General features: G+C 39.7%; 1 protein-coding gene across 4 annotated transcripts; it reads left to right on the top strand.

The window, feature by feature from the left end:
* Positions 1–966: 966 nt before the first annotated feature.
* On the top strand, positions 967–18,927 carry LOC100693154 (transmembrane protein 56-B). Of its 4 annotated transcripts, none has more exons than XM_003443602.5 (7): positions 967–1,845; positions 7,209–7,378; positions 8,204–8,293; positions 9,402–9,460; positions 9,718–9,812; positions 15,243–15,316; positions 16,543–18,927. In XM_003443602.5, exons 2-7 carry the CDS (start codon positions 7,224–7,226, stop codon positions 16,859–16,861), a joined length of 792 nt encoding a protein of 263 aa, XP_003443650.1. In that variant the 5' UTR covers positions 967–1,845; positions 7,209–7,223; the 3' UTR covers positions 16,862–18,927. The 4 variants fall into 4 exon arrangements, with proteins under 4 accessions (XP_003443650.1, XP_013125816.1, XP_019218747.1 ...); XM_013270362.3 differs by lacking the exon at positions 967–1,845 and adding an exon at positions 4,583–4,832; XM_019363202.2 differs by lacking the exon at positions 967–1,845 and adding an exon at positions 6,744–6,902.
* The last annotated feature ends 466 nt before the right edge of the window (positions 18,928–19,393 follow it).

The following is a 19,393-nucleotide window of genomic DNA, read 5'->3' as shown; positions in this document are numbered from 1 at the left end:
ATTTATACCTCCTGACTGAGCAGCTTTGAGTGGTTGGTCCGAAAGCAGTGTTCCACCTGTCCTCATTGCACAGGTGCGCCACACAGAGCCCAGTCATAGGCAGCCGGATTACCCGAATTCCAAAGAAGTGAAATCCAAAGAGGCTTCTGCTGTCGATACGGACCAAGCTTTTGCTAGCTAAACTCGACAGGTTATTCATTGTGCAACGTGTCTTTTAATAACTGTTTCTGATCAATTTATTAAAATGGGGGTTTATCATAGCCGCGAGATCCAACATGTCAGCCCTTAACAAACAAGAGTCAAGAAATAGCTTTACATCAGCGATGGATTTGTACTGTCTGCCCACACACAGATGCTGACGATCCAGTAAACGGGCTGTAACTGGAAACCTCTGTGAACCTTCGCTTAATCAGCTGTTAAATGCCTTTCGGTAGGGCTGATGAGTTTAAAGGTGTATGCTAAAAACGATGAAATGTGGAAAGCCCAATTCTTATCTGGTTAATGGTGCAGTGCATATGTCTAAACTCAGCACAGGTGTCGAACTCCAGGCCTCGAGGGCCGGTGTCCCTGCAGGTTTTAGATGTGTCCTTGATCCAACACAGCTGATTTAAATGGCTAAATTACCTCCTCAACGTGTCTTGAAGTTCTCCAGAGGCCTGGTAATGAACTAATCATTTGATTCAGGTGTGTTGACCCAGGGTATTATCTAAAACCTGCAGCACACCAGCCCTCGAGGCCTGGAGTTCGACACCCCTAAGGTGACACCTTAGACCAGGGGTCTCCAACTTTAGTACTTGAGAGGAGAGCTACTGTCCTGCAGCTTTTAGATGCATCCTTGTTCGGAAACACCTGAATCAAATGAATGGCTTGTTACCTGGCCTTTGCCAAACTTGATGGCATGCTGAAGAGGTAATTCAACCACTTGATTCAGTTGTGTTGGAGTAGGGCTGCATCTAAAAGCTGGAGGACAGTAGTTCTCGAGATCCCTGCCTTAGACCATTTGATCTGCAAATCAGCTCGCAGCATCTAGATTCTAGGCTGCAGACAGCCAGACTTCCTCGTTCAGCTTACGCTTGCAATCACGGGCCATTTTAGCTGTCATCTGCCTCTCTGTTTATGGGCGTATAGCTGGCATCTGCAGGCACGAGTGACTTGAGTAAGATGATGAATTGTCGTTGTGCATTACCTAATTATCTGCTGTGATTATAATCTGCAGTAACTTGTGACAAGTACTCCCATGGCGCGCTCAGATTAATGGAAACGGAAGCTCCGCTGCCAGTAAAGACCAGCAGGCCATGCCTGCAGTTTCGCTTTGCTGGTTATCTTGTCTGGATCAGTTCAACGAACCCCTGGCTATAAATAGATCCAGTGAGTGTTACTGGACAACTACTGTGGTGGTGGTTAGTGAGCATGTGTGTTTCTTTAAGAATTCAGCTGCAATTTGAGCCCTATAGGAACGAGGGAGAGATATAGAGAGAGACGGGGAGAGAGCGAGCGAGCGAGAGAGATGGTTAGAGAAGTCTCTCACCAACACCGCCCCCTCCATCATTTCTGTAATCGAGCGTCGAGCTGCACGATCTGCACCTCTGCATTATGCGCGTTTGGTGTCGGTGGGAATTCTCGGTAAACACAGCAAATACTGGCACAGAGCTCCAGCCCCATTCGCATCCCCCACAAATAGCTAGTGTGTGCGCGCAGCAGGAGGCGGTCTGTCCTGTTTATCAAAAAAAATGATTCGACACGGCTGTGCCGTTTGCTCAGCGCTCACGGTTATGGAGGCGAGTCCAGAAACCATAACGAGCTGAGAGAGGGGGAGACGCCAGATATCTTAATGAACGTCATAAGGTAGGTCCGTTTGGGATGATTTTGTCTGCTGTCAAATGCGAGGCTACAATACGATGACACGGCTAGGCCACTGCCATTTCTTTTCCATACGCTACAGCAGCTGGCCAGGCAAGCAGGCATGCAGTCGGTGCGGCGTAAACTGGCCTTGTGAGTGCTGTTATTTATACCCGCGTCTTTGTTTGAAAGGAAATGAAGATCTGGTCAAAAGCATCTTTGGTTCGGGCGTTTAATCATGCGCTGCATGTTTAGCAGACGATCCTGCGGCGATGCAGCACTACCCAGGTTATTTTCGTGGTGCCATCGTTTCGTCGCTTTTTTTTCCTCTTGAAAAGAGGTCCAGCCGTGTTACGCAAGCGCATACGCCAGTCCTTATAGGAACGTATGGACTGTCACAGCTGTGTTCCAGGAAGAAACCTGTTCCGGTTTTGTCTTTCATTTCCCAGAAATTCTAGGCAAGACTCAGTTTCAAGGCGGGCCCCGATTTGGTGTTTTTCTGTCCAAGCTGCTGACAGCACAGAACATTAAATAAGGAATAAATACCTCTGGAGCTGCAGAAGGCTTAATTTGCTTAAAGTGATTCAAGCCACATTTTCAGAGGTTCCCGTAGTGAAGCGAGATCAGTGGGTTATCGGGCTATGTCGAGCTTGAAGTCAGAGTTTTCTCTGTCACGAAAGTGGCTGTCATTTTACTTGGCTAAGTCACCATGGTAACTTATGATAACCACCATGGTAACTAATCGGAGCAGGTTTTGATCAGTGTTTCGGTCTAAAATCCGCTGGGAGCGCCACGTTTTCACTGCTTCTTCTTTTTGAAGCGTATTATAGATTCTCTGCTGGAGGAATGCACTAAAACCACCAATCTCTCTTACTCTTCTGGAATTGCAGCTACTAGAAAACAGAAGACATGCCAAGAATCTCACTGCGTAAAATCATTTTCACTTTTGATTTCCCAACAAACTAAAGCCATCTCCACTTCTCCTGTCAGGCTGTGGGACAGTAACATTTAATGTTTATGTATCCAGTTTAAAGTTTCAGAGCTGTAATGTGTATCAGTCATGTTAGAAATAAACAGCCGCACTGAGCGCGCACTTGGCATTAAAATAATGAACTCAAATTAAAATATTTATTTTACCGCCCTGTGGGCTAAAGCACCAGATTAATGAATTTCTGCAGCACTAATCTCTCATCTTATTTTCAACAGTGTTGCATATCCCTGTTATATTTTCAACACTCGGTGTGGATCTTTTATCACCATTTTTATCAACAGCACATTCACGGCAGCATCACCAGTTTCAGCTGGAGACACACATCACCTTCCAGGTTCCTTCAGAAAGGGCAGGCAGCGTAAAAATGCCATATCAAAACAAAGCCACCCCCTGTGGTGACTCCTTGTGGCAAGGGAACAACCAGAAGTAGCTTTTCCATCATTATTATCAAATGATACCATCTTTGATTGGCTAAACCCATAAGAATCAGTCAAATGAGCTGTGAAACTCATGAAGGCCCTTCTCTAAGTGTGCAGAGCCTGAAGCAGAAAACCCGGTTTAACAGAGAAAGTTGATAAGCGCTACTGTGATAGCTGTTATCTCTGGGGTTTTGTCAGTTAAGCTAATGCAATAAAAGGCTGGTTGTGTTGAACATGAATATGCACCTCAAGTTGACATAATCTATACACAAGTGTTTTTGTTGTGCTGTAATTGCAAAGGACCCATTTGTTCCTTAAAAAACAGTAGCTTTATTGGTGCTCTGTGTGGTCCTTAATTTGCACAGCATTCTTTTTTACTTCACTCTCATTTATATGTGTAACTGTTTGCCCTTGGCAGCAAGACCCTGTGTGACATGGGTAGGGCACAAACATGCATGTGTATACCAAAAACAATCCTCACTCCCTGTAGGAAGAACAGGGATTAGCTTTACTTAAATGTCTCTGGGGCCATCATCACTACGTTGGCTCTTCAAGCGTCCCTTTAGTAACAAAAGTCTCTCTACCTTCTACCTAGAGAGAATTCTGGTTTTGGCCTTTGAGTTCCCTTGCGATTTTTTTTTTTTTTCTTTTTCCTTTTACTATAGTGCTTTAGTGAAGCACACCGTTTGCCCTCAAACATTTCTTTGACGTGACGCAGAAACAAATGCAGGTATAAAATCACCAAGGCCAGAGCTCCTGGGACTGAGATGTGTGTTTTGTGTGCTTGTACTGGGAGATGCTCTGTTTTGTTGCTTGGGGGATGTAAATATGCCTTTAAATGTAACTGACTTGGCTTCTTACCAACGGCTGGCACAGGCCTTATGCAAATCCCTTAAATCTAACATAAAGCAGTTCAGTGGTCTGGACTCGCTGACATTTAGGGGGTTCAGGGGAGGATGCTTGTTTGGTGCTTCTGTTTTAAGAACATTAAATCTTGATCGAAACAAAAATGTGATAAAATCGATTTTGGGGTATACTAGTAGCTTAAGGGCACTTACTCATGATACTACAAGAATCCTGAACAGCCTTTTACTCTATTGCCAAGCTTAGTTAATGCACATTATTTATGCTGAGAACATGTTTGCATTCTTTATACTCATTTTTACATTTAAAGTAAGCTAAGCTTTTTCTGTGAAGTTCTTGTTTTTGAATTCCCTGACCTCCTTTCCAAAATAAGGGAGTAAACTTCCCCTTTAAAAAGTTGTAGGTGAGTTGTAATGTTTCATTGGCGCTATGTGGGTCAAAGTAGCATTAATTCCAGGAAGCCCTCCTGATTGGCCCCATAAAGCAGGTGACATGATGTCAGAGGTTTTTGAAGAAAGCAGACATGTTGACGTGGATTTCACTTTTCATGGAGAAAGAGATGGCCAGAATACACAGAGCCTGTGTGGGGTTTGATAAGATCACAAGAACATGCTGGTGGACAGCGTAAGAGTTGGCTGCTTGGGCAGTTACCTATGTGAGCTGAAGGGGCCTTGAAGCGTGTGCTGAAGTGGGGAAGTAGCAGTTGGACTTGCAAAGTGGTAGGTTGCAGCACACTGGGATCCCGTGAGGAAAATTGCATCATATGCTGGTGACATGAAATGGCTTTTATTGAACCTGTGCCAAAGCACTGTAGAATAAGTGAGCTGCTGAAACAAAGACTTATTGTCAAGTTTAGTATTACTTTAAGTCTGATTTGAAATGTCTTGGAACCAAATATATTATTTTAATGTTTTCTTGTGTTTTATACTAATGTCTTTAAAAAGAACAGAAGGTATTTTAAACATGGGTCTATATTGGTGTCGTAGGATTTAATTACATACAGCGTGACCCTTAAATTTTCTTTCTTTACACTTTTCTTCTGCACAGTGCAGGGAAATGATATTGATGTGAGGTGCTGGTGATATAATTGTTTGACAACTATAGAATTACTTGCATCATGTGTTGTTCTCACTCTTGCTGGTACAGTTCATGGATACATTTTATTGGTCATTCTTTGAATTTCCCTTTAGTCCCACAAGCAGGTCAAAGTTTCCACTTATCCAGTGGCATGACACACAATCTGTCCAGTACACTGACCTTGGTGAGCTGCTAGGCTTTAGATTGCTAAGAAATATTTCATCGACAGTGTCCTCAGTGTCCCCTTGTGGATGAATTGTGATCATGCTGATAATCTTTTATAATTTTAAAAAATATTATCAATCAGTATCCTAGTTTTCTGGCTACATGAGTATATGGTGCAACATTTCATTGCTCATTGAAACACTTCCATAGAGCTGTAACGTTTAAGCCATGCACTGTTATTGCTAGAGAATGAATATGCCGTATTTGAAAGTGCTTCTGAGACCTACATCCCACACAAAGCACTTGCCTCTGGCCATGTCCCGCTTCCTCCCTGTGTAGAGGTGATTATTCATAATGTGAGTGTGAGTGATTCAGTGACATTCACAGATTCATCTCCCAGAGAATGAGGCCAGCTTTAGGGAAAGAATATTCAGCAGCAACTATATCTATCAGAGCGTTTTGAATACTTGATTTCAAGCCTGTCATTTATTCGCTGATCTGTGAATAAACAACGGGCTGTGTCTGTTTTTCGTCAGTGCACACAGTCCTTTCCCTTTCACATCAGGCCATCTGTAGTCACTGTTACAGTTTTTGTTGCAGCCATTACCACATGTTCTATTATGAAATCCTTAATGGGTTCATAGATCCAATTGCAGAAATTGTGCCACTGTTGTGGATGCTGGAGGAGAGGCACTTGTCAAGGCCGGGGGGTTAAATTAAAATACAAAAAAAACATCAAAGGATAATTTTCAATCCAACCTACAGAGTTCAAACTCGCCAAACAGGTCCAGAAAAGGAAGTTCTAGATACTCATCATAAACGTCTTAGCTAGGAACGAATACTGATAAGATTTTAATTCAAACAGCGTTGTTGATTCTGCAAATATATCAGGTTCTTGACTGATTCAGTTTTAATGTGAAAAAGGAAACAAATGCAGGTAGTGTAGATGAAAATGCATGCATGTCATTCAGTTGTGCAAATGCTTCAGTGTAACTATTTTGCAATGTGCAGCTTGCAGAAAAAGATGCTAGAAATAATGAAGGGAGTGTTGATGGATTGGATCGGTTATGGCACTTTGCATGTCATCTATATTGTAGTATAAAGTTGGATAGTACGTAAATGGCTTTTATGACTCCTTATCCCTGCCCTCCATATGGGCGATTTAAGTCAGGGGTCAGTTAAAAGCAAATTAAATTGTGTATTTCCAATTCTCTGTCACTGCTTATTTTAAAAGCCTTACAATAGATACACATCTTTAATGTAGAACTTGAGGGAAAAGAGTGTGTTGGGCTTTATACGGGATGTGCTGAAACCACAGAGTCTGATGTCAGCGCGCACACAGGAAGTCTTTATATTTTTGCCTTCTACCCAAAGCTTCCGCTTCCGCCTGAAGCGGTTCCTGTGTCGTTACACATTGGGCTGCCATTCAGAAATTCACATTAATCATTTAGATTTCAGTGCAAGTTCTGAAGATTTGGAAAGGTAGATGAAGATGAAGGTAGATTTTGATGACTACTTATACTTAAGAGGCTTGCAGTTGAGAATTAGTAAGTAGATGGTGTCAAAACGTGGCTACTTGGCCATTTCTCTCTTGTTCCTCAAGGTTTAAGACACCTTTTCTGTTTAAGATCCGTGGGCTTTACTGACTTTACTGATTTGATGTATTTAGTTCTGGATTTTCAGGTAGGCATATTTTCGTTGCTACAAGTGATGGTGTATTCACATGGTCAATACTGGTGCAACATTTCTCTGCATTGTCTCTCTCCTTTGTTTTTCAGGTTAATGTTGTTTAAAAAAATAACTTTGCTAACTGTTCATATTGTCTAACCATTATCCTTCACTCTCTCTTGCAGTAAGGTTGGGTGGCCATGGACCCTTTCAGCCAGCTTATTCTCATCATCTCGGTGACCAGCTTCTTCACCTTCCAGTGGCTCTTCCACAGAGTCAGCCCCTGGTTGTCTGTACGCATCAGTCCTGGCTTCCTTGGCCTCAGCGACAAGCAGAAGGTGGAATGGAACTCGAGGTGACCGAACTCTTACTCTCACTTAGTGATGAGTATTTGCTTCCACTGGGCTGCATGGAGTGTGACACTGTTCTATGTTTAACGGAGGATGATTTGTTTTGGCTCGGTCCAGACATGTCTACTAACACTAAACCCACATATTTACAGTGGCACTCAGAGAAGACTCACATGTAGGATTCATTGCGATCTTTTCTCTACAGCTATCGTGTAAGGTTCCAGCAACATGGGGGAGATTAACTAGATTGGTATTCCGAATGATCAGACTGGACTAAACTAGCCCGGTACAGCTTCCATGAATCTTGCTCCTACATGTTCTGTTTTTGCTGAGTTCATTATCCGTGAGAGCACTTGTGAAATCAGAATGGCTACGTGATTTAAAGTGGAAATCAAAATGAATTATTACTGGAAAGGGATCCAGGCTGGGATTCAGGGATCCCTGTTGAAGTCCATGACTTCACAGTATTATATTTATACAGTGTTACGGTCAGTGTGGCTGTCAGTGTCTGTCTGACTGACTGCTGAGAGCCATGGACTGTCTCACTGTTTGAGTGATTGAATGGGACTGTGCGCCGCTCTGTCTGACCCTTCAGCAGTGTTTAATCTCTTAGTTTAATTGGTCTGAATCTGCGTGCAGTCCTGACAGGCAATCAGTTGATCCACAGTGAGTACTAAAAATTCCTCTGTCTGAAGTACAGACGAGCTTCAAGGCACTTTTAATGAATAGAAAGTATATTATCCATTACTGTGTCATCGTCTGCCCTTTTCAGGGATGAGCAGATAATCAAGGCTGTATGTTTGTTTGTTTTTTCTTTCTTTTTATTTCAGGACAGTATCAACGTTTCACGCCTTGTTGGTGGGAATATTCTGTCTTTACATTCTGTTTTTTGATGATGCTGTCAATGAAGATCCAGTTTGGTAAGAGTTTTGGCTTTGAACTTAATATTTTTAACATTTTTTCTCAAAGGTTTTGGTTTGTTTAATAATTTTTCTGCATTAATGTCTCCTTTGTGTAGTTAAAGATGCATTTCAGGCTTTAAATTTAATTTCCAAATGCTAAAGAGGTGTGAAAGAGAGACAGCTTCTGGTTTGTGTCAATATCAAATTAAATGGTGAGCATAATTGTTTTTAAGTTATAATGGCTACAATATTTGGCTAATCAGGTGATTACCTACTGCAGTCTTTGTGCTAAATGTGTAAAACTTAATTATCTGAGTCTTTATCTGTATCAATTATACTATTAGTAACCCTGCCCTGCTCTTTATTGGACTGGAATTACTCTTCAGTGTTGGAAACCAAGTCGGTGTATAACTTAAGCTTAAGCTAGTGTTAGGTTTGTAAAAAGACTCTTCTTTTTCCTTGTAAAAGTGAAACATTGGTAGCTGCAGTATATTGAGATAACTTGTAACTATAACTGTACATTCACCTGGAACTTTTTGTTATTTCTTCGAGTTTTTGTTTTTATAGAAGTTACTGGTAGCATTAACTTGCTAGCTAGCTTGAGTTGCTAACATCTACTTGTTCTTTTTTGTTCTCTTTTTTTAATAACATAAATTAGTTAGAAATTCTGATCTCCATGTGTTTGTAAAGTCAATTATACCATTTAAAAAATTACAAAGAATTATTAGCGTTATGTATTACAATGTACATGTGCTATGCTCAAAATCAACAGCTAGACAAGTAGCCTAAACCAGAGCTAACCTCAGTCCAAATTTGGAGACGGGTTGCTATCATGCAACCGGTGCAGCTGCCTTGCAATCACATGTTGTTGCTCATTGGTTTCAAAGGCATTGCACATTTAACCTCTGGACATGTTTTTTTTTTTTTTTTTTTCTCCCCCCCTCTCTCTCCTTTTTTCAATGTGACTGAGGCTAAAGTGTGAATCCTGCCTCACAATACTGCACCCAACATGTGTACACACACACTCTTTAATGTAGACTCATTCTTTTGCGCATCTTGTATCAGAATCTATTTTATCAAGCATAAGTCACACACAGTACAAATTAATTTATTCTTTTTTCAACAGGGGAGATCCTACACTGGTCAAGACAAACGTCGCAATTACAACAGGCTACCTCATATCGGGTAAGAGAAAGTTTTCAGTTTATCCGGATAATTTTGTTAAAGTGAGTGAAAAAGAACATAACAATAATAATAATAATAATAATGGATTGGAACATGCACATAATAAGTTTGCGATAAACCTTGATGCTTGATGACACATTTGTGTTTCAGCCGTACTGTGCCAGCTGCTGTTTCCAAATAGTTCTGTATGCACTTAGATTGCCTTGATTACACGAATGACATGCTGTCCCTCTTTGCCCTCTTCTTCTGTTTTCCAGATTTGCTGCTGATATTTTATTATTGGAAGGCAATAGGCGACAAGTTTTTTGTAGTTCATCATCTGGCAGCGTTGTATGCTTACTACTATGTACTGGTGAGTGCCCTATTGCCCAATAGCAGAACGTGCAGGCAAGATGGGAAAGAGACAACCAAGGGTGAACAGCTATGTCCTTTTTCAGCTGGGTGTTTTGGTTTGGTTTTGCGTTTTTGCTAATTCAGTCAAAATTTAGAAACTCGCCATGACTATCGACACATAGCCATAGTCATAGGTGAGCTTAATGTGTACAAGGGAGAGCCAGTGTGGTCTGTGTAAGAGATACATCAATCCCATGCAAACACATCAGATAAGTTCTCAGATAGTTAAAGCTTCAGCTCTGTCTTTATTTATTTTATTGCAAGGGAAAAGTGGTAGAGAAAGTAAAGCATTCTTATCAGTTAGTAAATAGCAGTATTTGTTCTGCTATGGAAAGATAAAGAAACTTTCTGTTTTGGCATTATTCAAGTGTGCGAGAGATAAGATAACTGTTCTTTGGTGGTTGATACCTTTCCTGAAAATGGCTGATTGGCACATTAACACCTTGAATAGTGTTGTGAAGATTGTAGGAAAAACAGTGATAGTCTTGATGGGATTTAGTTCAGTTTGACGTTTCAGTTTGGTCATGATGTACCTTATAAAACAATAAATAAGCTGTTTGTTGTGCGGGCTGCATCTTGTATCAGTGGTGCTCGTTGTAATAAAAAAAAATAATTCAATTAAAAATAAAAACTTGTGTATGCTGCATTACTGCCATACACTTTGGTGTGCCAATGGTGACTCTATCCAGCATTTGTAGGTGGCACTGTTCACTCTTGGTTCAATCTGAAACCCTCTAGGTTGCCAGGATCTGTCGCATAATTACGGGAAATGAATGACTATGGTATTTTTTGCATGGAATGCTCAGTGACGGTACTGGCTGATGACCCTCTCCCTGCCCCCCTCCCCCCTCACCTTGCCCTTACAGTTTCTGTGCTTTTTGTTTTACTGACCCCCCCCTTTAAATGTTGTGTGACTCTGGTGTAAGCTAAACTTTTCTGAGCTTAGCACAACTGAATGCTCAACTGTAACCACTGTGTGCATGCTCGTAGCTTTGAAGCGCTCTACACAGGCAGAGATTTCTGTCCTGTTACTGTGCATGAAAACAAAAAGTATTTACCATTCTTAATTACTTACCTGCCTATCTACAGTACCTTGGCTTCTGCCTGTCTGTCTTTTGTGCCAGAGCCTAGTCCTGGCTCCTCTCTTCCACTCCATGCCAAGATGATAAAGTCCATTACATAATAGATAGGCCCGTTTTTCAAATACCATGCTGAATGTATTCTCAAAGGTCTACTCTAGGAGTCTGGGGGATAAAAAGTAATTAGTGCTCCAAAAAGTCTTACATGAACTTTATTTTACAGTTACAGTAAATAAATGCTCTCTGTTCTCTATATTGAGCAAAAATGCAGAAAGGCATGGAATTTGCATTGCTCTGATAGTAGCCCCCAATTAATTAAGCTGCTTTTTTTTTTTTTTTTTAATCTAAAAAGATGTTTTTTAATTACTTGGCACTAATAGATGTAATGTAAAGCTTATACTCTACATATTTACGTCTCACTCCCTGCTCTTGTCTATTTTAGTCATGGCTGGATTTACAGATATTCTTTTCTCTTTTTAATCTGACAGACATTTTATTTACTTTTTCCATCTTTTAGCATTGCTAATGAGAAATATTACCTTTCCGTGTTTCTGTATCTGAACAATAATTGTGTTAATGGCAGTGAAATGGTGTCATATGGTTGGTTTAAAATTCTGACTTAACACTGACTGTAAATCTAGTCGTATCTGTAGAAACGGAGCGCCTGTATCTAAAACAGTTCGGTAAATGAGATGAAGTAGGCCATACTGTTACTGGACACTCATGACTTTTTTTCTCAGACTAGATCTGAAATGCACATGGAACAGCAGCATGAATGTAGCCGTAATAAATTAGTTGTAATCACCCCAAAAAGTTGGCTAACCTTTGATGTCATTTTCATTTTATTTAGTTTTGTTCCCACCCAGATTTGTCATATGTTGTCAAAGTCTTATTAGTTAATTGTGTTGAATGTGTTTATGTGGAACTGTTCATGTCAAAACTAGGGGTGTAATGACTCTCCAAATCCACTGTTCCACAGTTCATACTTTGTAGGATGACTGAGAGATAACTGCTCCACATGCTAACTAGCTTATGCAACATGAGCACATGGCTAATTAGCATATCATTGCACATACACATTACCGAAACTCTTTCTCAACCTATATTTCTTAGCCTGCATTCAAACACATGAATTTTACACTAAATAAGCACTCTAAAAATGCTTTTACAGTTGAGCTATTTCACCACAAAGCTTTGCTAACGCACCCGAAATGTCCCCAAAGTTAGATGAAGCTAGTGTAGCAATGCCTTCAGATCTGCCATGGCTGTCACGTAATCTTAATAATATCATTGCATTAACCTTCTCTGTTGCTACTTGAACCTTAACTTTATTAAAATATCCTATCACTGTCTCCATTTGTAACATAATGAAGTTTAACAGTGAGGGCAATGGATAGGGCATCATGGGCCAACAAGGTCGTGGATTGTGCAGATTTTTCAGAACCATTGTACTCCAATGAAACAAAAACATTACACGAGGCACATAGCTCTAGCTAAACTGATTCCTATTGAGAAATATTAATAAAAAAATGCAAAATGTAATTTTTTTGTTATGCTTTTCTATTAAGTGGCCAATCACAAATATTGCTCAAGTAATAAAATTATTTTGTGCGGCAGTCTTTTGTGCTTATTTAAAAGTTAAGCGTAGCTTCTAAAAAATAAAACTATTGGATGCATGCTTTCGTTTTTCTCAGTGTTGTAAGTGTTGCTTCTTCTTTGCTTTGTGTTGTGGCATCTTATTTTTTTTGTTTGTTTCCTTCTAATATATCTGTCTGTCTGTCTGTCTGTCCTTTGCTGACTTTAACATAAATGGCCCCTCTTCAAACCTTACATGCAAAAACTACCAAGATGAAGTTGGGTTGTGTCATCTCCGTTCATGCAAAAACTACCAAAAAGTTGTCATTTAGAAACCCAGAGCAGGTCTTGATCTAGATGGGGACTTTTTTTATTCCTGTCTTGTCTGCTGTTATTGCTCTTGTGTTGTACTGAGCAGCTATGATGCCCAGTCACAGTATGGACTTACCAGTTCCTAGAGGTACTAGCATGCTAATGCTAGATGGGAATATACAGTTACAAGAAAAGGTTTATGAATCTGTGAAGGATTTCTAGGAATTTTACATTGATTTCTCATAAATGTGGTGTGATATTCATCCAAGTCAAAGTTACAGACAAACACAATATGACTAAACTAATAAAGAAACAGCTATGCTTTTCACAGCTTTATTGAACAGTAACTCATAGGACATGGTGAAAAAAGTGATTGAACCTCTTTGCTAGCAACTTATCCGAAAGCTCTAGTTTTGCACAGAGTTGTGGCTTCTTTACCATGTGGCTGGACATTGCAGTCATTGTTCATTATATTCAAGCTTTGGAATGACCGAGTCAGACTGATTTTTAACAGGAAGAAGGTGCTGGGTTCAAAACCACTGTACTGCAGAGGCCTTTTGGTGTGGAGTTTGCATGTTCTCCCTGTGCCTTCCTGAGTTCTCTCTGGGTATTCCAACCTCTTCCCAGGCCTAAGACATGCTTGTTAGGTTAATTGGCAAATAGTGATTGATGTGAATGGTTGCCTCTCTCTGTGGTAGACTGGCAACCTGTACAGGTTGTACTCTACCTCTCACCTTTTGACACCTGGAATAGGCTCCAGGCCCCATGACCCTAAATTGGATAAATGGAAGAAAATTGATAATCGATTAGAAAGCTTCATTATCATGCTACAGGAAACATTTGATAAAGATGGCTACTGCCAAAGGAGGTTCTAGGAGTCACTAAATTTAGTTACTTTTTCCTATCCTGGACTGGACTGGAGTTATTATTCAGAATCAGTTTATAGGTTGTGTTATTAGTTTAGTCAAACTGTTTTTGTTAAGCGTGACTTGGATTAAGATCAAACCACATTTTCTGAGTAATTATTGTTGAATTCCTAAGGGTTCACAAACCTTTTCTTGTAATTGTAAACTGCAGTACAGATGTACCCCATTTGTATCACACAGTAAGTATGTTTCTTTGACCAACTTTTGTTACAGCCCTGACGGTAAGTCTTTTCTGTAAAAGTTAGGCTGCTGGCCAAATAACTTTGAATTCTGCATCCTTAATTTGAGATGTGTTCTGTGCTGAGTTTGTAGCCAGCAGTCGGGAACAAAAAAATTAGTTTTCAAACTGCTGATTCAAACAGTCTTATTGCAGCAGAAATCGAGATTGAGATCATTACACTTCATTCTAATGAATGCACTTTCTCAATCATGAATCACGTTTATTTGAATCTTTCCCTTATTATTACCTCTAACTTTCCCAATGATTATCTTTATATTGCAGCAGGTTTCAACTACTGTAGCAGCTGAAACCTGCTGCAGATCATTCCATTCACAAAATAGTAGAATTCAGGACCTAATCCTGTAATGACATGTTTGGCAGTCAAATGTATTGCTTTATACTCTGCATGGCTTCTGATTGCTCCTTGAAATAGTGGCTGGCTGAATGTTTTTATAGTTGTACAGTATATATATCAATTCCTGTTTCTGATATTTTCTCTTTTTAATTGTTGATGTTATTTAGATGAACGGCCTTTTATGTTACAATGCTTTTTTGTTTTTTGTTTTTTAATGATTGTTGTGTTGGTGACTCAGATAATGCAAAAATGCTACATTTTGTGTAGGCATTTCTATATATTGTCTATTGTTTTGGGTTTTAAGGATTACCTGATAATAAAGATATTGTTGCAAATTTAAATCTTTTTGTCTTAACAGAAACTAAACAAATTTTTTGTGGACGATCTATATAATCTGATTTTGCTCAGAGTAATTGCCCAGATTGAGGGAAAGTCTTTTTTTTTTTTTCTTCTTCTTCTCAATTTTAATTCAGAAGAAATAATTGACCACTGTAACTTTAATCCATTTGCACTGCAAAATAAAAGAAGACTGTTATTTTGTATAGTCATTCTTTATTATCTCTTCATCTTTTCACAATAAGCAAGGATTCCTCTGTGAAATGGACTCGGGTGACAGTGTAATTTTTGGACTGCAAAAATAAAGGAATACCCTTCTGCACTAAAGGAGAAGACTGTCTTGTTGGGACAACACCTTGAACTACAATATTAACTACAATATTAAACATAGTTGCACATGGTTAAGGCTGTGCTTTTTTAAAATCTTTGAGAGACCAGCAGTTACATGTATGAAAACAATCTTGGTAAGAAATGGTGTTTGTGTTGAACCGGTGGTGCACCAGCATCATGCCTGTCATTCTTCAGTGGAATTGTTGTTGTTCCTCTCATGTCTTGTTGTCTTCCTGTCCTCATCTTGTTTTTCCAGGGCCAAGGAATGTTGCCTTATTTCGCTAACTTCCGCCTGCTAGCTGAGTTTTCTACACCGTGTGTAAACCAGCGGTATGTACTAGCTTACTTATGACCTGTTTTCCAGATCTCTTTAGGTCTTTTTTTATACATTTACCTTGGTCATTAGCAAGTGGAATGCATCTCAGGTGACAGCCACAGTTAAGAATATCCTACCTTTTCCACTTTTCGTCTTCAATCAGCCTATATTTAGGATTGTCATATGGATGATTGTGTGTGTGTTAGGAGATGACTTCTCCACCTGCATTTACTCCTGTTGACAGAAAACTCCGCTTAAAGCCCCAGTCACACAAGTCAAGAGACCTGGTGGTGACAATCTGTCAACCACCAGTTGTCAAAGAAAAATGCAGATTCCTCAAGTGGTTTCTGGAGGTTTCTAGCAGTCGCTAAAGTGTAATTGGTCACCAAGAGATGTGTGATGCTGCACTGAAAACCACCTTGTGATTGCTTTAGTAGCTAGCAGGTTGCCGTGGCTGCCAGTAGTTTGGATGGTAGACACCTACTCGTCTGCAGACACTGGGAAACTACTTGCTAAGCTGTAGTGAGAACTGAAAAAGAGCAACATAAGCTGTTGTGCTTTACCCCGCACATTGGAAAGTTTTACTCTGAAGGTGAATGAGCTCAGTTTGTGTTGCAGGTTTCACAGCTTCACTACAGCTTGGAGAATAAATGGTGATGGTGTTCAGATGCGCTGGTGACTTTTAGACAAATCACTGGCCCCCACAACAATCAACAAGGTTTTTCCCCAGTGATTGGAGATTCTGAGGGGAGTCTGTAGGCCTGTGTAACTGAGGCCCTTTTAACCTCAGTTCATGCACAAAGAAGATCACATATGGCTTAGACTTGACTAATATTGAAATTATACCCTGCTGGCCAAGGCATAGTTACCATGCACACACTTACTGACGGCTAAATATTTCCAAAAAGTTACTTAAGATGAGTTCTTTAAAGTCATATATATATCGTGCTACAGCACAGGATTAAACATCTCTGGGTTTACCCAAGATCTTTGGTAAACCAAATGATTATTACTGGTTTTTAAACCTAATGGATTACTTACTTTATTTAAAAAATAAAGTCTGGATTGCCTGTCATAAGTTCTTCTACTAGAAAGTTTAATGACCTCAAGGTAATTTCCTGTACACATCTGAACACATGTTTTGTGTTCAGCTGGTTCTTTGAGATTGAGTTTTATTTACTTTAATGTGGCAAGGTACTTAGTGTCTTATTGTTTTCTGAAAAAATGTGCTTTGTTTCAGCTGGTTCTTTGAGGTGTTGGGTTATCCCAAGTCCTCCCGGCCCAACATGGCAAATGGCGTTGCCATGGCAGTGGTGTTTTTCCTCGTCCGCATCGGTGTCATGCCAGTCTACTACAGTCGTATGTATGCGGTCTATGGCACTGAGGCCTTCTACCTGGTGCCATGGGGTGGTCGTGTAGCCTGGATCTGCTCCAGCATCTGCTTGGACATTATGAACATAATGTGGATGCACAAGATCGCCCGTGGATGTTATAAGGTCCTACGATCAGCACAGCGGAGCAAAGCTGGCGCACCTCAGGAAAATGGCAAAATGGATTAAGAGAACCGGGTGTCACTGGTGAGAACATGCCACAGCAGAAACACTGACAACACTATGTGCAGTGGCTCGTAGCAAGTTGGACCCTGACATGCAAGGCTGCTTCATTAGCAGCCTACCTGGGACTTGAGATTACAGGACCACACGCAGTGAGGGAACTTGAAAGCAGGCACAGTGACCGAGATGTACCAATGGACCATTTAAAATGGCCATCCCAAAGCCATGAAATGACCTCTTAGCAATACTGTGTGCATGGCCAATTATTTTTCTCGTGAACAATTTGCCAGAAGAGGTCATCCCGGGACAAAGCGGCTGTTAGCCCAACGACAAATTGTCAAAAAGTTTACCATTCTTTACGAACTTTGTGATCAACAAAAGACTTTTGTATTAATGCTGCTGTCTGAGTCGCAGAATGAAAATGACGAAATAGGTGTTGGTGAGGTAAATATGTGAGGAAACCTCCAAAGCATTTTGTGAATCCACATTGATGGTCAGTGTCATAAAATCCTTGTTAGATGCCTGTTGAGGGATAGGTGATTAAGAAATAATCAAATTCCATCAAGTGCAGTCTCAGAAGAATTTGTGATTTTTATCACTCAACCCTTTGAAATTTAAGTTTTTATACCCTTTATTTAACAAGGAAGTGAAATTTCAGAGAGTGAGATGTTCTTTTGTGAGTGCCAAAATGGGCAGATACAAACCAGCATTTAAAGTCTATTAGAATAACAGAAGTCATATATGTTAATTTTAAACGTAGGGTTGAAGACGAATCAGTACATGTATGTATTTTGCTACTTTTGTCTTGCTGGAGTCGAGGTACATAGAGTTTTAAAGATACATGGGATATTAATTAACTGGTATTATTTAAAAGGAGATGTGCAGAGTACCATAGAAATACTAAAAGGGAAAGTGAATGTTACTGGTGGTGTCTGTACAATAAGAAATTCAAGCTCATCAGCAGATGTTAATCCAGCCAAGTTATGTATACAAACTGATCACTTTGCTTTTAAAAAAGTGTGTTGCTGAAGTGTTTTATTCCACGTTTTCTTAGTTTTGCATTATGATATGAATGTAGAGAGGTGAAACTCAACTGAGTCAGGGGCCATAGACAAATATGACAAATTCAACAAAACGCAGATTTTCACGGAAAATGTTTTAACGTTTTAGTTGATCTGACATTTAATGTTTGTTCGCTCTTCTGAGTGTTATTTGTTGGCTTTTTTTTGTTTTTGATGCAAACTTAATTCTACACTTTTCTAGCTGTTGCCAATCCTGCAGTGTACGATTTTAGCTGGCATGTTGAAACAAAACATCAAAAGTAGACACTGAATAATCTTGAATCGATGGCAGCGAAATACTTCAAGGGTTGAGACAGGAAGAGCAAAAGTCTTGTAACAGCATAACACAATAATTTTCAGTTTCAGCATTTTTGTTTAGATTTTATTCACCCAGGAAGATAAAAATCCTTTACATATAGGAGACGTTTAAGATCTTAGGTTTAAATGATTTTAATATTTTTTTTAACTTTTCTTTTTTAAACAGAGCGGTAGTTTAACGTAAAGTCAATGACAATCAGTATTTCAGGTGGCTACATTTTTGTGTTAATGGTAATAGCTTTTGTGTCATGTATGACTTTCAGTTCACTCTGAAGGGTCATGTGGCGGTCCCATACATGGTGTGGGTGGGTCCTGTTTATTGGATCGCTACAAGGATTTTTCACTCAAGTGGACATTAGGGGTGCAACGATACACAAAATTCACGGTTCGGTTCTGTTCGATAATTTGGTGTCACGGTTCGATATTTTTTTGATACAAAAAAATGTTCATGCCTTTTTAATTTGTCATTTATTAAAATTATAAATATATATTTTAACTCAAAAGTACAGTTTTTAAATTCAATGTTGCTGAAACAACAAAATAATTAAAAAAAATAAATAAATCTATCTGATCGAGAAATCACTCATCTTTGGAAAGTGAAGCCTGCGTCGCTCTAATACCATCTGGGAAAGCAGAAATTACATAGGTGTATCACCATCTGCTGTCAGAAAACATTTACACAGGCACGTTTTTTTTAATATATATCTGATAGTAATATATATCTGATAGAGAGTTTATTACAGAGAAATGGCTCTTTCCAAAATAAAAGCTATACTATACGCTTCTTCTCGGGTATATTCTCAGCAGCATATTAAAAATATCAGGTCCCCATAAGGAGAATCATGTGCTAACAGCTGTCTAAATGACTCGGGTAAAGTTTGTAGCATGCGTGCTTGTTGTTTTTGTCTGCTTCCACTTGTCTTTGCACTAGGATGATGTCGGCATAAATGTGCAGTCATATTCGTTGTGTTCCCACTAGTGCTGTTAGTGTTAATCTCGTTAAAATGACATTAACGCCATAATGCGGCAAATCTCCGTTAACAAGTTACCGCGGATCGCCCTGTGCGTGGGGCTGGACGGCGTCAACACGTTAATGAGCTAACTGTTGACGCCGTCCAGTTAGCTACTAGTATGTAAGAACTAGTATGTCTTTCATACT

This window comes from Oreochromis niloticus, linkage group LG9, assembly GCF_001858045.2.
Source record: "Oreochromis niloticus isolate F11D_XX linkage group LG9, O_niloticus_UMD_NMBU, whole genome shotgun sequence".
Taxonomy (NCBI): Eukaryota; Metazoa; Chordata; class Actinopteri; order Cichliformes; family Cichlidae; genus Oreochromis; species Oreochromis niloticus.
The sequence above is the reverse complement of the archived record's forward strand: the minus strand, read 5'-3'. Positions and strand labels throughout refer to the sequence as shown.